Below are 17,114 nucleotides of genomic sequence, written 5' to 3' on the forward strand. Positions count from 1 at the left end.
TTGACCAGGAGGACCTGTGTTATTTACATTCCAGGGTTTACTTCTCCAGGTAAAAAGATGTGCAACATTTCAGTTTATTATTTTTGTTGGTAGGTTCATGCCATAAAATTGATGGCATGAAAATAAACAATGTTCTGTTCTCTTTAAAAGGATCTTTCATGTTCCTTTTATAGTTTAAGTTACACTGAACTATTATGACTGATTTTACCCATTAAACCTACTAGGAATTATGTGAAGAAAGTGAATATCTTCGATGTAGCCAACGCTGTGTACACAAAAACACCTTCTAAAAGCGGCAGTCACTTGAATAAGTCAGGAGTGCTTTCTTTGGTGAACTGGTACATCCCTGAAGCCATAGCCCTCCCCTAAATGTATTGGGTTACATCGTTTTGGAGGGACTGCACTGCATACGGTATCCGTAATTCGTGCTTGTGGTAAAGAACCCCTTCAGTGGATGTTACGTGCATCTGACGCTAGGGGCTGAAGAGAGCTCTGTCAGTCAGTGTCATGGCTGAAAAGCAGTCTGGTTTTCGGGAGCCAGCAGAAGTACTACATCGCTTGGTCGTGGAGCTTCGGGACTTTGGTTCTTTGTAATGTTCTTTCTGGTCTACATTCTACGAGTGCCATTTAAAACTATCGAAAGTCTGATCGTAAGGAACAGGTAACTACCAAACTTTCACGCGCGCTTTAAAGTAACTTTCTTGCTAGCTAGTGGTTTGGCTAAGTGGCTAACTTCACCAAAATTCAGACACGTTTACAGAACAACTGCAGTATGAGTGTCCTCTGCTCCGACTATCTATTTAGGGTGGTAACATTTTTATCGAAAGAAATTGCTTAAAATATTAGCATGCTGATTATTTTTTGTAAATGTTATTTAGCCACGTATGGTAACGTTGTTCTCATTCCTTATTACAGTTTCCAAATTTATATTTGATTACAGTTTAAAAATGTGTCTGGGTCCTAATGTCTGGAATGCTGGATTTTCTGCTGTATAATGATGTGCACGCTGGTTTGTTAAATTGGTTGATATTGGAATCTCCTTGAGCTACTCCCCCTGAGTTTTGGTTTGGTAGATGTTTTCCTGGCAAGTTGTTGAAAACGTTTGAGCGAAACGGCTGTCTGTGAATGCATGATCGACTGAAAATAACATAATGATGCGTGTTGTGAAAGTGTTATCTAAATCTGTTCGGACAGATGAGTGTATACTATTGCCCAATTTCTACAATATTTAAGGTACCTTGGCAAGCTCAAACACTTTTGGAAAGAGGTTTTCTTTTCACTTGTAACACCTGACTAGGTGACACACCCACTTGAAAATACCATGTCATGAGAAACTATTGTGACTGGAGTCAGTGTAGTGTGAATGTGTTGAGAAAATAGTCTTCAACAGTCCTGTAGAAAGTGTCCGTTTACCCAGGAAGTGCTTCTAACCGCACACACAAACACACTTGCATTGCTGAGTAGTAGTACCTCCAGACTCTGCTCTGATCTTGTTCTTCTACCCATTGGCAGATTACATGCTTCAGCTCTTCCTGGATTAAAAAATACAATCTCATGGTGGCCTCTCCCTGTCCCCAGGAACACTGACACATCAGTATGACGGCTACCTGTGTGAGGAATGTAGAATGCTAAAACACAGGACACGCTGCCCTAACGCACTGGCCTGGTTTTTCTTTCATTGAGGTTCTGTTTCAGTTTCAGCCAGGCCAGAGAAAACTCTCTTCCCATGTAGGGTCAGAGTTAGCATTTATTTCATGGCCATGTTGACATTTCAGGGTTATTTTGGTTCCTTATGCACTGCTAGCAGAAGAATGTGTTTCTTCTGTGGCCAGCGAGTGTAGGGTAAGTTAAATGACCCTCAAGAGAAACGGCATGTTCACAAAGAACACTTACAGTAAAATCACAAGTGGAACAGTTCAAATCACGTTTTCCATTTCAGCAACCTCCTGTTAAAGAGAGTGTGCTTAGATCTTCCTCATTGTTTGAGCCCAGTCAGTCGGTCAAGTTCAACTTAAAAAATATATATTTTTCACATTTAAATTTCACATTTCAGCTATCCTTCCAAGTAATGAGATTGCAGTGATAAAATTGTGAGAGGGCAGGCATGTAGACTTCTAACAAAGAGTTGTGCTCTACTGAAGTTTGAAACTTGCCCAGTGCTACCCAGTGGTTTGGTCCTTTCCTGTGATTATTCATTTATTCTGATGTATTCGGTTAACATCTCCCCACTGTGTGGGCTGATCCCTATGTGGTTCTCACTTCTGCGTTTGGCTCCAGAAGCATCATTAGCCTGTTTCCCAGGGAGCTGAAGTGAGGTGCAATAGAAAATTGGATCCAGTAATGAGATGATTGTAGCTGAGTCACTCCCTGGAGCAGTGAGGGGAGAGAGATTTGGGCATGGATTTCTTACTTTATTTGTATTTATTATTCTTTTTTTTTGGGGGGTGTGGGGTGTGGGGGGGGGGGCTGTGTGTGGGTTGTGGCAGGTCATCACATTGTACTAACAGCCTCCCCTGGTCTTTGGCCATTCTCCTCTATTCACATAATGGAAAATATACTTTCAAGAGCGTAGGTTGAGCCCTCTAGGGATTTAAAGTTGTGCAGCGTGGTTTAGCGCTAGTAGAGTGACTAGAGGCATTTTAGCAAAAAAAATAACCGATAAAAACAGTTGTGAATGCCATCGTGGTATTGCTGTGGTATTGTTATAGAATTTCTGAGGTATTGTATTTAAGACTTTTTATTTCTGTAATATGGGCAGAGATCAGGGGCAAGGCCCCCTGAGCCTTTATTGCATAATGTGCAAATTACTCAGTCAGATGGAGCATCAGTCCTTTTTAATTTAAGAACTAATTTCTTTATTGTATCTTAATTATAAACTAATAGCCTAATTGCTACTAAAGTCATCTGATGCATGAAGTTGCAGTATTGCTCTAAGATTACAGCGCAGTACAAGACCGTTTTGATCTTACATTATAATGCAGCTGTCGAGACTGTGACCGTGCCAGGCCCATAACAAACACAATTTTAACCCTTGAAGATGTCTGACTCTCTCTTCACAATGTGTGGCAAATGACCTTCTCTCTGTTTTGTTGTGTAGGGAGAGGCTCTCTTTTCTGAAGTGCTGGAGGAAGATCAGGTATGTGCCTCGGCCCTGCTCCGCTCAGACTTTGCAACGTAGCATCGTACCTATTCTCTCGTCTATTCTGTGTGTACTCATAGAACAGTCATATTGTGCTGATTAGGACATCTCTGCTACTGAGAATCATATGTTTATTACACATCACAGTGCACTTTGCAGATGTCTTTCCTTTCCATGTGTGCATACTTTGGTTTGATGTTTTGTTCAGTAGATTGAGTGAAAGAAAATACATTTTTTAGAAAACTTTCAGGAAAGTTGTACTTTTGCGCAAATATTGCATGGTTCCCATGTTAACGAAATAAATAGTGTTTCACAATTACTAAGCGACATTTTTTTTTATTTAGTGCGTGCCATTCAGTTAATTAATTAAGAAAAACTGTATAGCCCTTCCCCATGTTGGTTCTCAGGAAAAGGTTGTCTATAAATCAGGACTATTTCCATGTACCCGGGACCTCTGCTCGACCTGACCTTATCCTGATCTTGCATTTGAACCCGCAGCTCTTCTCCAATGGGGCTACTCTTCCAAAGCGATGGTCACCTTCGCTCATTTAGACATGTAGTGTGTTTGTGCTTTGCTTCCTCTCTTTCCTAAGAGGGGCCTGGCCCCAGGAGACTAGTCTCAATTTAGAAGGTGCGTGACAGCAGAGCAGTAACCTGAGCTAGGGCTTCTGACCTCTGTCCACCAAGCCCTGAACTCACTGTGGCTGACCCTGTGCACCCTGTAAATGTGTCCCCCCTCTTCCAAGTACCTACTGCACGTAGCTCCAAAGAGTGGCCCTTTACAGTAATTATTACTGCTTATTTTTTTATTTTTTTATTTTTTTGTCTGTCACACCTGGTTGAGACGGATTGATTTAATGACGGGCTTGGCATGTGAAGTGTACATATGTTAAATGACTCATTTCCACAATGCTCTTTCCCAGAGTGGCATGATTGCGTGATCGTGCTGTGATCTGAAGGGGTGTGTGAGGAGCTCTTTCACAGGTTGTGTGTGTCCTTCGTGTGGGACAGCCTAGGAAGTACTGTATGTTTTCATGTACAGTAAATTGGGCTGAGACAACAAGACGCATCCATACGGATACCTGGCGGTGTTGTTGTTCCTGTGGTCAGCACTGTGTTGCCCTGACAATGTTGTGATGTTTAAGCTCCATTACCGTTCAAAGGTTAGAACTCACCTTGTCTTTTTCTGCTTATTCTTTTCGCTCACTTTTTTTTCCGCATGAATAAGTAGGTGTACAGCATGAATAAAGTGCTCACTGAGTGCTCAATCGAGAACATGCGAAACATTAGCCTCATTGGACATATTGCTCTAGAGATATTGACTCTCAAAAAAAGGTGGGGGGGAGGGGTTTTTTGTCGATTTTGAAGCGTCATATCTTAAAGCAGGGAAAAACCTGAACATGAACTCTGACACAATTTTAGGTCTACTTTCACATTATGTACTCCGATATGGCTCAGGAAGTCATTGTCATTCAAAAAACATGTTGCTTGCAATTCTATTTCAATAATTTGTGGCTTTTATATCAGCACGACTTGATGTATGACTTCCAAACTTCTATGACTAATATTTTGGTTATGAACAGTCGGCGTTAAACTTTACTTAAGTTATTATTGCCTATTCAGTTTGATTCTTTGTGGTTTTTCTGTCACATAAGGAAATTTAAGTAAAATAGAAAATGACAAAAAATTTTCAACCAAGTAGGTTTGCACAGGTGCCCTCCGTCTTGGCACTACATTTCTGTAGCCATTTTATCTTAATATTCATTTTAGTTTTGTTTGCTTTGGGACTTTATTTGGCTGTACATCGGAATAATTAATGCTGTCTCAACATGTCCTTGCCATTGTGATTGTCTTGTTTAATTAATGCTTTTGTACCACTAGCAAGTGTATAGAGTGTGGTACAAGATGCTGACATATGCTGTTAGAGATTGTATCATTAAAAGGATTGATCATTCTACAAGATAAAAAGATTAACCCCTTAAGTCTCACCAGCCCAACCCAGTTTTTCTGGGGTTTTTTGTTGTTGCATGAATTACTTTTTTCATGGTGAAATTTTCAATCACTATGGTAACAGGATGTACTCTTTGAAAGAGTTCAAACTCAGGGTTCTATAACCTATTTTAAGATACCATTGCTTTAGCGACAACAGTTCCTTATTTTCTATTGTGTGTGGTGAAACAAGCGTGGAGGGACCTCACTCATTTCGAAAATTCACAGATTGCACAAATCAAGGTAATGTCAGTGTGCTTTTTGCTTTAAGGGGAAAAAAATTACTAAACATTTTTGGAAAACAAACCCCAAAGGGTTACCTTTAAGAAGAGAGCAGGATTATGCCTGTAATCAAAAGGGTTCAAGAATAGTGACCATTTTATTTTGGGTATGTAATTTTCACGCTTGTGTTAAGAAAATGGGTAAAATATGCGTAAAATATGTGCAACGTCATTGTAAATTAAACCAAAGTGCAGGATAAGTGTCACTTATATTATGATGAGGCTAATTAATCATTTGCAGGGAGCTCTGAATTCCACTTATCTACACATCCCCCGACAGCACCTGCCTTAATGTTGAAACTGTTGGACAATATTAAGACTGATTTTTCCCCTCAAAATTGATTTTAGTATTGAGTTCCTATCTTAAAGTGGACAGTTCTTCTTTTTAAGAAGTTGAGTCTGATGGGCACCAGCAGATGGCAGCAGACATAGACTCAAGCTCTGACCCAGTTCACTTTGATCTGTGCTGTGCTTCACCACTGATCCCGTGCAGCTATACCCAGACCCTGCTCTCTCCTCCATTGTCTGCAGTCTGTTCATCTTCTTCTGCTTTAAGGCAAAATTAGTGGCTGACTATCGAAGGCTTACTGAAGCGCGACTCTTATCTCTCCCTAACCATGTCCTGTGCCAGATTCACTCACCATACTCACTCACTGTCAGAGATAATGAAGGGCTGTGTGTGCAGGTGTCCGTCAGCTGCTGCTTTCCAAAGATCCTTCCAGAATGTCTGGATCTCACTAAACAGTGTAGCCTTAACCACAGACTTTAAATCTTGTATAAAAGAAAATTATATCCAGCTAGGGATAATAGCTAAATTGATGGATATTATAAAATGCTATGAACATTATGTAATAAATGTATAAATTTGTGTTTGCTTTTGTCTCTATGGTTACCCACCCAGAGCCTCTCTGGGTTCCACCGCTGTCCTCACATGACAGCACTTGGCTATTGAATAAACCTCAGAGGATATAGTGGGAATTCGTATAATGTGGATATATTATTCCAATAATAATAAGTTGATAAAATAATCATGCTGGCATAATCCATTTTATAAAATGCATTTCTTTGGGGAGCTGAGCAAAATATGTATTAGTGCACTGCCAACCAAAGGATTCTGACAAAGACATGACAGTCTATAAAAAAAAATAAGCTTTAAAACACTCGCTCTGCTGAGTCGTTTGACTGATGTCTTTTCCCTATTAGACGTGGTGGACTGTGTGGTGGAAGGTGGGAGTTCTTGTTTTTGACAGTAACTGCCAAAAAGAGGACAATGCCCAAGAGTCGTCTCTCATCCGCTCTGTACGTTCACCCAGGTGTGCGTCGCACTCTTAATGAGGTCTGCATTGGCTGTTGGAGTTTGTCATTCACTGTTTCCATGTCTCTGAGTGCTAGCCTTTATTTGTGTGTAATTGAGATTTGAGTTTTAATTGTGTTTGTGCTCTTCATCATAGATTTTAAAATTCATTCTTTTCACATCTTTGTGCGCGATGCAAACAGTTTTTGTTCAGGACAGCTCACATTTAAGAGTCGTTGTGCCATCCGCCCATTTCCTCTCCATAGATTGGAAGCACCCATTTTCTGCTTTCTTCAGTTGCCTAGCAACCCCGATGAGACGCTGGCCTTGGTGGTAATTGTGGCCATCAAAGGAAAAGCGCTCTGAAATAAAGTAGCTTATTCCTGAATTTGCATCCACACACAGCTGTGTGTAAAATTGATGCTTTTCATAACTTAATCTCATTGGTTTGGCATCTGGGGACAGTCCGTTTACTCTGCATTATAATCTACCAAATTAAAGGTATTTATTTCGCCATTATGTATATTCTTGTTGTGTTTTTTGGCTCTAACTAAATTAGTATATACAGCACTGCAGTGTGCTCTTTGAGGAGTGAGTGACTCTGCAGCAGGACTGCATGTCTCAATGTTGCCATAAGAGAATGGAGATTAGAGCCATAATGGATGCCTGTCACACCTGGTCTAATTCCTTCCCCCGCTGCCTGAGTGCAGTTTCACCGTGCCCCAAGTGTATTTAATGTGGCTCTCATGCGACCGTGGGAGACGTGTGGGTGGGTGGGAGGGAGTGGTGGAGCCCTAGCGCAAGCGGACAAAAGCGGTGGAGCTGAGTGCGACCAGGACAAAGGGAAGTGAGCTGGGTTCCGCTAACGGCCTCGCCACCACCAAACTCGCCCAACTGGGCCATCTGCTTTCCCCTCTGGGCTGCATTGTGCAGCGACTGCCGACCAGCCAGCTGGGCTCGGCTTTCACTTTTAGTAACTGCCGTTACTACCGTTCTGCTTATTTCAATTGTTCCAGCCTGTTTCTTAAACTGCCGGTACCTTGCGTATTTATTTCTGTAATTTTTGTTTGTTAGATGAAGAGATGATTATTAGTGTTACTGTTTTTATGATTATTATTATTATTATTACTATTATTACTATTCTAGTAGTAGTAGTAGTAGTAAAGTCAGTAACCTTTCAGTGTCTTGAAGGATTATTGTGTGTGTATGAGTGAGTTATAGGGGTCTTACAGTAATACTGTGAGTTCCTAATTGTTTAATCAGTGTTACATTATGGCATTTTAAAGCGATTAATCAAATGAAGTATGTGAATGAATTGTGAATATACCTTAAGGGTTTTTCAGCATGTTATGCACTGAGTGGGATGGTAATTATTATAAATGCAGGTGAAGCACAGCACTTATCCCTGTGCAGTTCATATTCATTTCAATTTGTGTGGCCTCCAGACACGACTGTGGCCTGGTGGGGGAAGGGCTGTGTGTGCGTGTGTGTGCATGTGTGTGTGTGCGCGCGTGTGCGTGTGTGTGTGACAGTGCTGATGCTTTTTTGGCCACCTTAGAAATCCCCCTATTGAATGGCCTGCTCCCTCTGCACCTCCGCTCCCTCCCCCTCCCCCTCCCCCTCCCCTCCACTGCTGCTGTAGCCGAGTGCTGACGTCACTCACTGTTTCCCTACTGTAGCCTGCGCTGCCGCTCGTGCATCTGACCGGGCAGCCGCTGCTCTGCTGGAGGATTACAGTATCTGGTTACTGCATCGCCAGTGCAGCGCTCTGCATCGCCAGAGAGAGAGAGCCACCATTTCCTGTGCCCCGGCCTGGATCTCGTCTGTCTCGCGCCGCTCTTCGGAGGATTGTACTCGTGTTTTTTGGGTGCCTTTCTTTTTGGCGCAGCGACGGGCTGGTGCTCCGTAGCAGAGGGACGCTAGCGAGCGGGGGTGGGAGAGAGAGAGAGAGAGAGAGACTGAGAGAGGAGCATCTGGCCGCCTCGGAGCCAGGGATGCATTGTGCGCTTTGATGACCCCTGCTGTGTCGCTGCCTGCTCACCATCGCCTCTCTCTTTATCCCTCCCTCTCTCCCTCTCTCTCTCCCCCTCTCCCCCCTCTCACCACAGCGCCTGGCCCAGCCATGTTCGGCACAGAGTCCTCACGTAAGTAACGGCAAAAACCACTCCTCCTTTTGTTGTCTGTCTATCCGCACGTCTCGGTGTGTTATTGCTGTCTTTCTCCCTCCTCCGTTATTGTCTCCTCTTTCTGTGTAACAGACTGCTTTTCAGGCTCTGCCATTTTACATAGAGGTTCAGCGGTACAGTAGCTGCCAGGGATGCAGAATCCATAGTTCACATCCTTTCATTCCCCAGCCTCCACATCTTTCTCTTTCTCTCTCTCTCTCTCTCTCTCTCTCTCCCCCTCTCCCCCTCCCTTCTTCCCTGTGAGAGTCGGTGTTTGCCCTGCGCTGTGTTAGCATGCAGCAGGTCTGGGGACTAGGTAGCGGTAGCGTTAGCGGTAGCAGCGCTGTTTGCAGGCAGCATCCACCCGTGCTCAGAACGGGCTCCTGATTTTGCATTCAGCAAACAGGCCGGAGCGAGAGCCAGGGACGAGCGGCAGGGCATTCACACGCAGGTGTTTGATGTGTTAGCGGGAGCTCTCTGCGTGAGGCGATGAAAAGGATGCTCCCATCCAGAGTTTTAGCTCCCCTGTGACGCTTTCGAGAAAAAACTGCAGGCTGTCCGGAGCGGTTACACAACTCATCTGTCAGGCCTTTTCTCCGTGGGACCACACCGTGCCCTGCATCCACAGAACAGCAGACAGCCTTTCCCCTTCACATGCCTAATATCAGCAATGTTGAATATCTGCAGTTATGTGTGTTATCTGAATTTACGTGGCTGTGACGTAGCTCAAACTCTGGATAAAGTCATGCTCAGAGTACAGGAGAAGTGTCGTAACAGAATACAGAGAGGGCTTGTATTAAATATATAGTGTATATATAATAAATAGGTATATTTTGATAGATGTCCACGTTCTCTGGTCTGTTCCTTTTTCTGAATCGCTAGCTTTGTGGTATTAAATCATGCAAATTATCTGTTGACATAACAGGCATTTGATTGAAAAGTCTAGGGTTGTTCCTGTGCTTACTCGTGAATGTCATACGTGGTTAAAGCCGTGATGGAGTTGAGCTGTGGCTCTTTGATGAATTAGATACAGGTGAGGTGGTTATGAACAGGTGTTTTGCCACAAGAAGAGGCAGGCCAATTCTCCATGGGTCGCCTCCTTTACAAACACGATGGGCATTCAAAAAAGGAATTTGCTTATCCATATGTTGTCCTTTCAGCATTCTGGGTTTCAATGAAGTTTGACCTCAGAGTCGGGCTCAGTGCAGCGTCTAGTACTCCACACGTTTCACAGCGCTCCCTTGAAGCTGGGAGATGGGGTTTGCATCCCTTGATGACGTGATTAAAGCAGAGGAAGAGATTCCCTAATTAGTCAACAGTCATCCCAGAAGGCAAGGAGACAAACAGTCCCAGAATGCTCTCCTGTGCCACACTTGCGACTGTAATGTGTGCCACCAGTGAAACGGCTGCTTCTGTGAATGTTTCAGTTTGTTTTTTGTTTTTTATATTAGTGTTGGCATCTGTGAAGACTGATATGGGAACATTTTTCTGTCCGTTATTCTGTATGCTCATCTGTCCTTTATTCTCTGCATTATTCTGTATGTTATTCACTGTGTTATTCTGTATGTAAATGTCTACATTACTCTGTGTACCAGCACTGGAACATCTGTAACCTCCCCTGGTCTGACAGTTGTAAATTAGTTTCTGCTCTTTCTGTAGTTCACAGTGGCGTTAACTGACAGTATGAAATCAAGCCTCTGATCTGATGTCTTGCGTGATAAAAGATGTGCTGAGAGGAAGGATGCGTTGTCTCATGCCTCTGTTTGGCTTGTAGAAAAGCCAAAGTGTTAAAGCTGATCTCCCCAGTGAGTCCGGAGTCAGTCAGCTGGGACAGTGTCACCCCCCCACCCCCAACGCCTCGCACTGCCTCACAAATCTCCACCCCCTACTTTAACCCCTGACCAATCGGCCTCAGAAGCTGCTGGCTACCATTTCAGGTCTTGAAAATGTTTAAATACTGTCAACGGGAGCTTGATGAGCCAGAACCATAAACATACTGGATGGTTTTAAAATGATTGTTTTATAATAAACTCTCCCTCCCTCCTCATTTATATGAAAGCTCAGAGTAGCAGTGTAGTATGCAGTGTACACTGGACACAGAGTAGAATGTATGAAGTGTATCCTGGACTCAGTAGAATGTATGCAGTGTGTACTGGACTCAGAGAAGAAGGTAAGCAGGGTTTAGGTGAACAGAAACTGACTACAGAACTGTAGTGAGTATTTTGCAGAGAAAATAAAATAAAAAAAGAAAGAGGGAAAAAAAGCCTGGCAATCTGACACCATCTCCTCCACTTTTGATCGCTTCGATTGCAGTGGGCCTTTGAGTAGCCATACCGTTAAACACGGACTGTTGGAATTACCATTAATGCTGATTTTTGGGACGTGTTGGAGTCAGAGGACACTTGAAAGCTCACTGATTGGCTTTTCAAAATAAGACTTCCTGAGCAGTGTAACCACTCTTTGCTAATGTGTGTGTTAATGGTGAGGAGTTAAGTCCTGTCAATATCATTAGCATGCTTTGGACAAGCCTGTGTTTTTTCATAGAAAGGTAACACGGTAGTTTTCGGCTTAGCTATTCACCAGTCTGCTTTTGGTTCCAGGCTTCTGTCAACTGCAGCTTTGTAATTTTATAAGTCCTAGTATTTATTGCATGCAGACCCAGGCTGTCTGATGCTTTGCCAGAGGCTGATATTTGTATTTATTTATCAGTAGTTGGTTGTGATTGATTGTACATGCTCATAGATTCATTTACAGTTTTTGTACTTGGGCTTTGATATTCCTGGATTCATTTCAAACATAGTCATTTTCCTTTGACTAGTTCTCATAGACCATTTCCCTAAATTAGTAAGTGGCTACAGTATAGTCCACTGCAGTCAGCCACTATGCAGGGCTAAGCTATAATTTACAGTATGTGAAACTGTATAGAAAATATAGTCCTTTTCAGTCTAGTTTTAGTGGAGTTAACTTTTGTCAAACAAATGTAACTTTTAATTTCATACATATCAAAGATGTCTCCGCTCATAACATTTTGCTATCATTATAAATGCTTCTTGCTTGAATTCCAGTTAACCATGTTAATAGCAAAGTGCAATGCGATTACATTGGATTTGGATCTAAAGCGGAACCCCTGCTGGACTTACTTGTTGTGTGATGTTGATACCTTCCTGTATGTATATTGCATGAGAAGTTTTTTGACTGATTATGTCATGAAAAGGAGCCCTTGAGCGTTTTTGTTGCTGTAAATAATGCATGCAATTTGTACTATGCATTAGTGTATACTGTGGCCCTGACAATCTGCCAGCATGTATGATGTAATGCTACCACTTGCTGTGCTTTTGGTGTAATCCAAATCACAGGGCAGAATCCCCGTGTTTTCCTCACATTTCCTGTGTGTTTTGCATGACCCTGACAGCCTTTGTGCTTATCACTAATCGAGATGTTTGATAAAGATACGTTTTGAATATTTCAATGGCTTGTGGTGGTTGTATACATTCTGTGACCTTAAACCAAGATATTTGACCTCTAGGACAGAAGAAGCAGTAGATCTGATAGTCATTTTTTGTGTGCAATTGAATTATGTAGCATATTCATTTCTGTGTGATTGATGTGTTGCAGGTTAGCTTTTGTGGGATTGATACATAGAAGGTCATTGAATTCCTGGGGATGTGGTATCATGTGCTCACTGGAAATTGCGATAAACTGAAAGATTCTTTCCTGACGTAGCCAACTGCTTCTGTTGCCATGGCTGCATATCCTCAGAAATACAGTTTGTACAGCGTTGGGTTTCTATGGTAACTGCTGACAAGTGTCATTATTGTCACATGGCCCATCCAAGGGCATTGTTCTTAGGTAGTTGGATTACCAAAGGAATACAGCACAGTGAGCTATGACGATTTACGTTAAATAGAAAAACGTCCGAATCAGTAGGCAACGTACTGTAGAATGTCTGAGATTCAGTGAATCTGTTCATTTATATTATTATTGACCTTTTTCTCAAATATGGAATGTGCTCAACTGGTTGATCCTCAACCAGTTGCGCCTCTCAGGAGCCTAAAATAAAGGTTACATTACTGATGTGCCGCACACACTGTCCAAGGAGAATACCGACTGAACCAGTGAACCTTACCACGAGTCACATGGAACTACAGAAGTGGAGACGCCAATCCTGTAGGGCCTGTGGCCGAACAGCTTATTGTTTAGAGGAACCGAAAGGTGTAGCCCAACCTTAGGCCCTCAGCCAGATCTGTCATCCTGGAAAGCACTGGCACTAGAATTCCAACAAAAAAATAATAATTTTGTCACAGGGTAGTTCAAGAGCATGTGTTTTGAAGAACCACACAGGTGTTTACGACTTGTTCTATCATCAAAGGTTTCAATTTTAAAAGCTGCTAGCAGTCAAGTAGACCACAGACAGGTTTAATATGTAATCGCTGGTGAGCGATATTTAGAGGAAGAAAAAGCACTTCTCAAACACCATCCCAATCAAGATTCAGAGCATGAACTGGAATATGCTTTGCTACGACATGCCACCTGTGTGTGGGTGTTTTTAGGAAGGAGCCAGAGACTTCAGTGCTGCAGAGGGGCCTGGCTCCATGTGGTTATTCCTTAAATATGTAAAGTCTTAAAGTAAATCCCTAGCAATTAGCTCATTAGTTATCTGACTGCTGCTGGCTCAAACCTTGATCCACAGATACTTACTGTATGATCTTGGATTTGTCAAGTATCCACTATGTAAGGGTAATAAGGGTACACTGTACACAGTGTATGTTATCCAAGATAAGGGGAACTGTTTTTTACTGTCGTAATGCATGCACAAAGTAGCGGAAACTAGGCGTCTGTCACATTGGTGTTAAAGTGTTAAAGTTTCAGTATTTTATGTGCTCACATCAAAATTAACATTGTAATATTGTAATTCTGCTTACTAAGACAGAAATTGAGAATGAGAGGTATTGTAAGTTTTTGTGATTTCAAAATTGCATTCTGTTTGGCATTGATCCACTCTCATATTATGTGCCCTGTATGTCAAGAGTGCTCCACATCTCATAGGTTGAACTGCAGTGAGCAAAAATTCACTAAGGTTTAATGACTGCAAATTACATTACTGTAAGTTTTCTGAATACCGTTATACACTGTGCAGAGGTTTTTTTCTTTTTTGGTACAAAACATTGCTGATGTTTAGTAAATTTGGGCTACGGAGACAAATTTCTATAACATAAAGTATCTCTCTCCCCCTTGGACTCTCCCGATTAGACGAGGGTTAGATACCGTATGGTGCATGTTGTGTCTTGAATTTATGAATAGTTGCAGGTTTCCAGCTCTTTCTTTTGGAAGTATAGTAGATGCATTATGCAGAGGATTTTCAGGCAGAGATGGGTTTTATGCATATGCAGTAAATATGCATATATATATGCGTGCCTGTGTGTAGCACTTTCACATTGCGTTTAATCATGCAGGGAAGACATGGGGGTGTTGGTCACTGGGGGATTCTGGCTGTTTCCCGGTTCTCCCAGGAGTGTTCTCTGAGTTTGATTGCTTTAACCATCTCTTTATTAACCCTGACTAATTACATATGCAGGGATCCTGTGTGCTGATATGTGTTTGGTTTTGCATAGCACACGCTGACGGGACTTCGCGCATTAAGAAGAAGCAGCTTCTCTGCATTCGGGTTATCCCCTCCTTCAGTGCCTGCCCTTCGCTGTGTGCGTGGGCTCCTGACCGAGGTCAGGTCAGAGGGCAGCCTGAGGTCACGCATGCTTAATGAGCCTTCCCTAGCAGTGTTTGTTCTCCTCCAACCGAAGCGCGGCCCTGTAGCTTGGCAAACGTTCAGTGTCAAAATTGGACTTGGAGCAGCAGTGCGTTAGAACCTCTTTTTAGAGATGAACCAGTCACTTTTAAGAATGAACAAAAGTGCATAACAGCCTAAGTAGGCCCCTCAAACGTATAACAAACGATGGAACCTGCATCGACCACACAGTCAGCATGATCTCTTATGAACTCTAATGTGCTGAGATAGTGTTTGTACCAGGGCTTAGGAAGTGATGTCGTTGTGAGATAGCAGAGCCCGCAGTGGTTTGTGGTCAGTGTTTCAGAGACGTTGTGCAAGGCGTGTGTCAGCATCATTGTGAGTGTCGATCGTACAGCCTGGTAAATGACTGGGGAGGAGCTGAGCTTGAGGGGAAAGTGTCCACAAGCTTTAATGATCCTGTAGCGCTTAGCTGGTGTTAATGGCAGTGTGTGTGCTTCATTGCAGCTAAGAGCATACCCAGGGATCTGGTTAATAGAGAGCTAGGCACAGCCCGCCAGGAATGAGAGAGAGAGAATTATTTCTAAAGGGAACGATGGCGCAGATCATGGTCACTCCGCGAGAGAGAGGAAATCCCACCAGAGGGATTGTGGGATTTCGGGACTGGGATTAAAATGCACACTCTGCTGACTGTAATTTGTTACAGAAGAGAAGATTACATCCCAGACCACTGCAATGTACACAAATCATCAGTACTACAATACCCACAGGCCCCTCGTTTTATTCCCCTCTCCATCAATTCCCCTCTCTGCCTGTCAATGCCAGGCTTATTGTGACATCACACCCCCACACCCCGCCTCCCTGAAGATAGCATCCAGTGAGGTCGGAGAGGAGGTGTGAGTGAAGGGTTGTGGGATGGGCGCTGGGTGTGCTGTGAAGGTCGCCGCGCGATGCCGGCGATAACGCCGAGGCCTTCTCCGTGTCGCAGAGCGGTGCGCGTTGTGCACCGTAAGCAGACAGACGTGGCTGATTCTGCAAGGCCAGGGGTGGGCCCTGTAACTGACAGGGCTGAAAGGAGTCGTCCTCCATTTTGTGATGCCTACTGTGATAACCAGCGTTACGGGCCAGGGGTGTGGGCCCAGACAGCAGCTGTCTGATAAATCACTGTCACTAGTTTCACAGACGTGCAGTGCTACCAACACAGCAGATGTGTCTGCTTTGTTCTGGTTATAAAGTTGTTTTAAAGCGGTGTGTGTGTATGTGTTCATCGTACAGGGGGAGAAGAGATTGTACACACACAGCTCTGTTTGTTAGCTGAAGGAAGACATGTAGGTCATCACTCAAAGATCAGTGTATACAGAGGGCAGTGCTTGGGTAGTGGATGTGTAATATTGGCTCAGTTCAGATAGTGTGACGGCCAATAGTGGTAGTTCAGTTATAGTGGCGTGACTATGATGGTAGTTCAGATAGCATGACTGTAAGGTTAATTCAGTTAAGTAGTGTTACTGCAGTGTCAATTCAGTTGCAATAGTGTGACTGTAATCCTGGTTCAACAATATTAAATCATTTAGCTATAGCATTCATTTCACAGCTATCGTGCTGAAGTATTTCCTTAAGAATTTAGTATTTGAAAGAGGATTGAGATAAATGGTTATCAGTCTTGCCCTTAGACTATTTTGTGCTGCCACTAAGATTGGGTCACATTGGGGTTGCTATGGTTACGTTGTCTTGCTGTGATGAAGGGGCTCAGCCATCTTTCTGCAGCAGAAAGTAATTTGATTTGGCGCTCTGATTTTCACAGGTGTTTTAATGACATGCCTTAGGAGTTAGCAGGAGAGATTAGGCCAATACACAGCTTCGAATGTCTGGCCTGTGGATCCAGTCCGGTCCTCGGAAATGAACCCCAAAGATGAGGACAGAAGCGTCAATACATGCGGGGTGTTGACACAATCCAGGAGGCAAAAGTTAAACAGTCTTCCACATTGCAAAGAGGATGGGTGTTATCACACTTAGCAGGTAGAACTATGCTTGTAAATATTGTCTCTCTACAGAGTTACTGTGTGTGGCTCACGCACATACACACACATATACAGTTTGCAAATTTTAAATATTAGGGTGAGCATGCAAGAGTTACTCTCGCAACAGATCTGAAGCTGTCAGTCTCCAAGCCATTGCTTTGATTAGTTTTTCCATTAAAATTAATTAAGACCTGTGATGAAATGAAATCCACAAAGCTCTCCCTGCTGCAGGATTGAATGGTCGCTGCTATGACAGAGAATTCTCTGTTCTCAGAGGTTAGTTTGGCTAAATGAGTGAAAAAGTAAATGAATACCAGATATGAGAGCAGAGAAGATTGCAAATTCAGTTTTAATACAGGACAAGGAAGTCACTGTTTTCCCCAGAATGCCCTTGTGTTCATATTTTGTTTGTGTATCGAGTTAAAGAACTGCAACCTGTGCCTGGGCCCTGAGTCATTTTAATGACCCACATTAATGTTGTGCTC

General features: G+C 43.0%; 1 protein-coding gene across 7 annotated transcripts in view; it reads left to right on the forward strand.

Moving 5' to 3' along the window:
- The first annotated feature begins 456 nt into the window (after positions 1 to 456).
- LOC133135883 (suppressor of tumorigenicity 7 protein homolog) overlaps positions 457 to 17,114 on the forward strand; it is a 34,974-nt gene continuing 18,316 nt past the window's right edge. For 3 of the 7 annotated variants that reach the window (XM_061253211.1, XM_061253213.1, XM_061253215.1), the window contains exons 1-3: positions 457 to 661; positions 3,098 to 3,136; positions 8,383 to 8,847. In XM_061253211.1, coding sequence (XP_061109195.1) covers positions 8,715 to 8,847 — 133 coding nt within the window. In that variant the 5' untranslated portion in view covers positions 457 to 661; positions 3,098 to 3,136; positions 8,383 to 8,714. Of the gene's footprint in view, positions 662 to 3,097; positions 3,137 to 4,192; positions 4,303 to 8,382; positions 8,848 to 17,114 lie in introns of those variants that run through there. The other 4 variants (XM_061253216.1, XM_061253214.1, XM_061253217.1 and 1 more) reach the window with 4 other exon arrangements.

This window comes from Conger conger, chromosome 8 (genome assembly GCF_963514075.1).
Source record: "Conger conger chromosome 8, fConCon1.1, whole genome shotgun sequence".
NCBI lineage: Eukaryota > Metazoa > Chordata > Actinopteri > Anguilliformes > Congridae > Conger > Conger conger.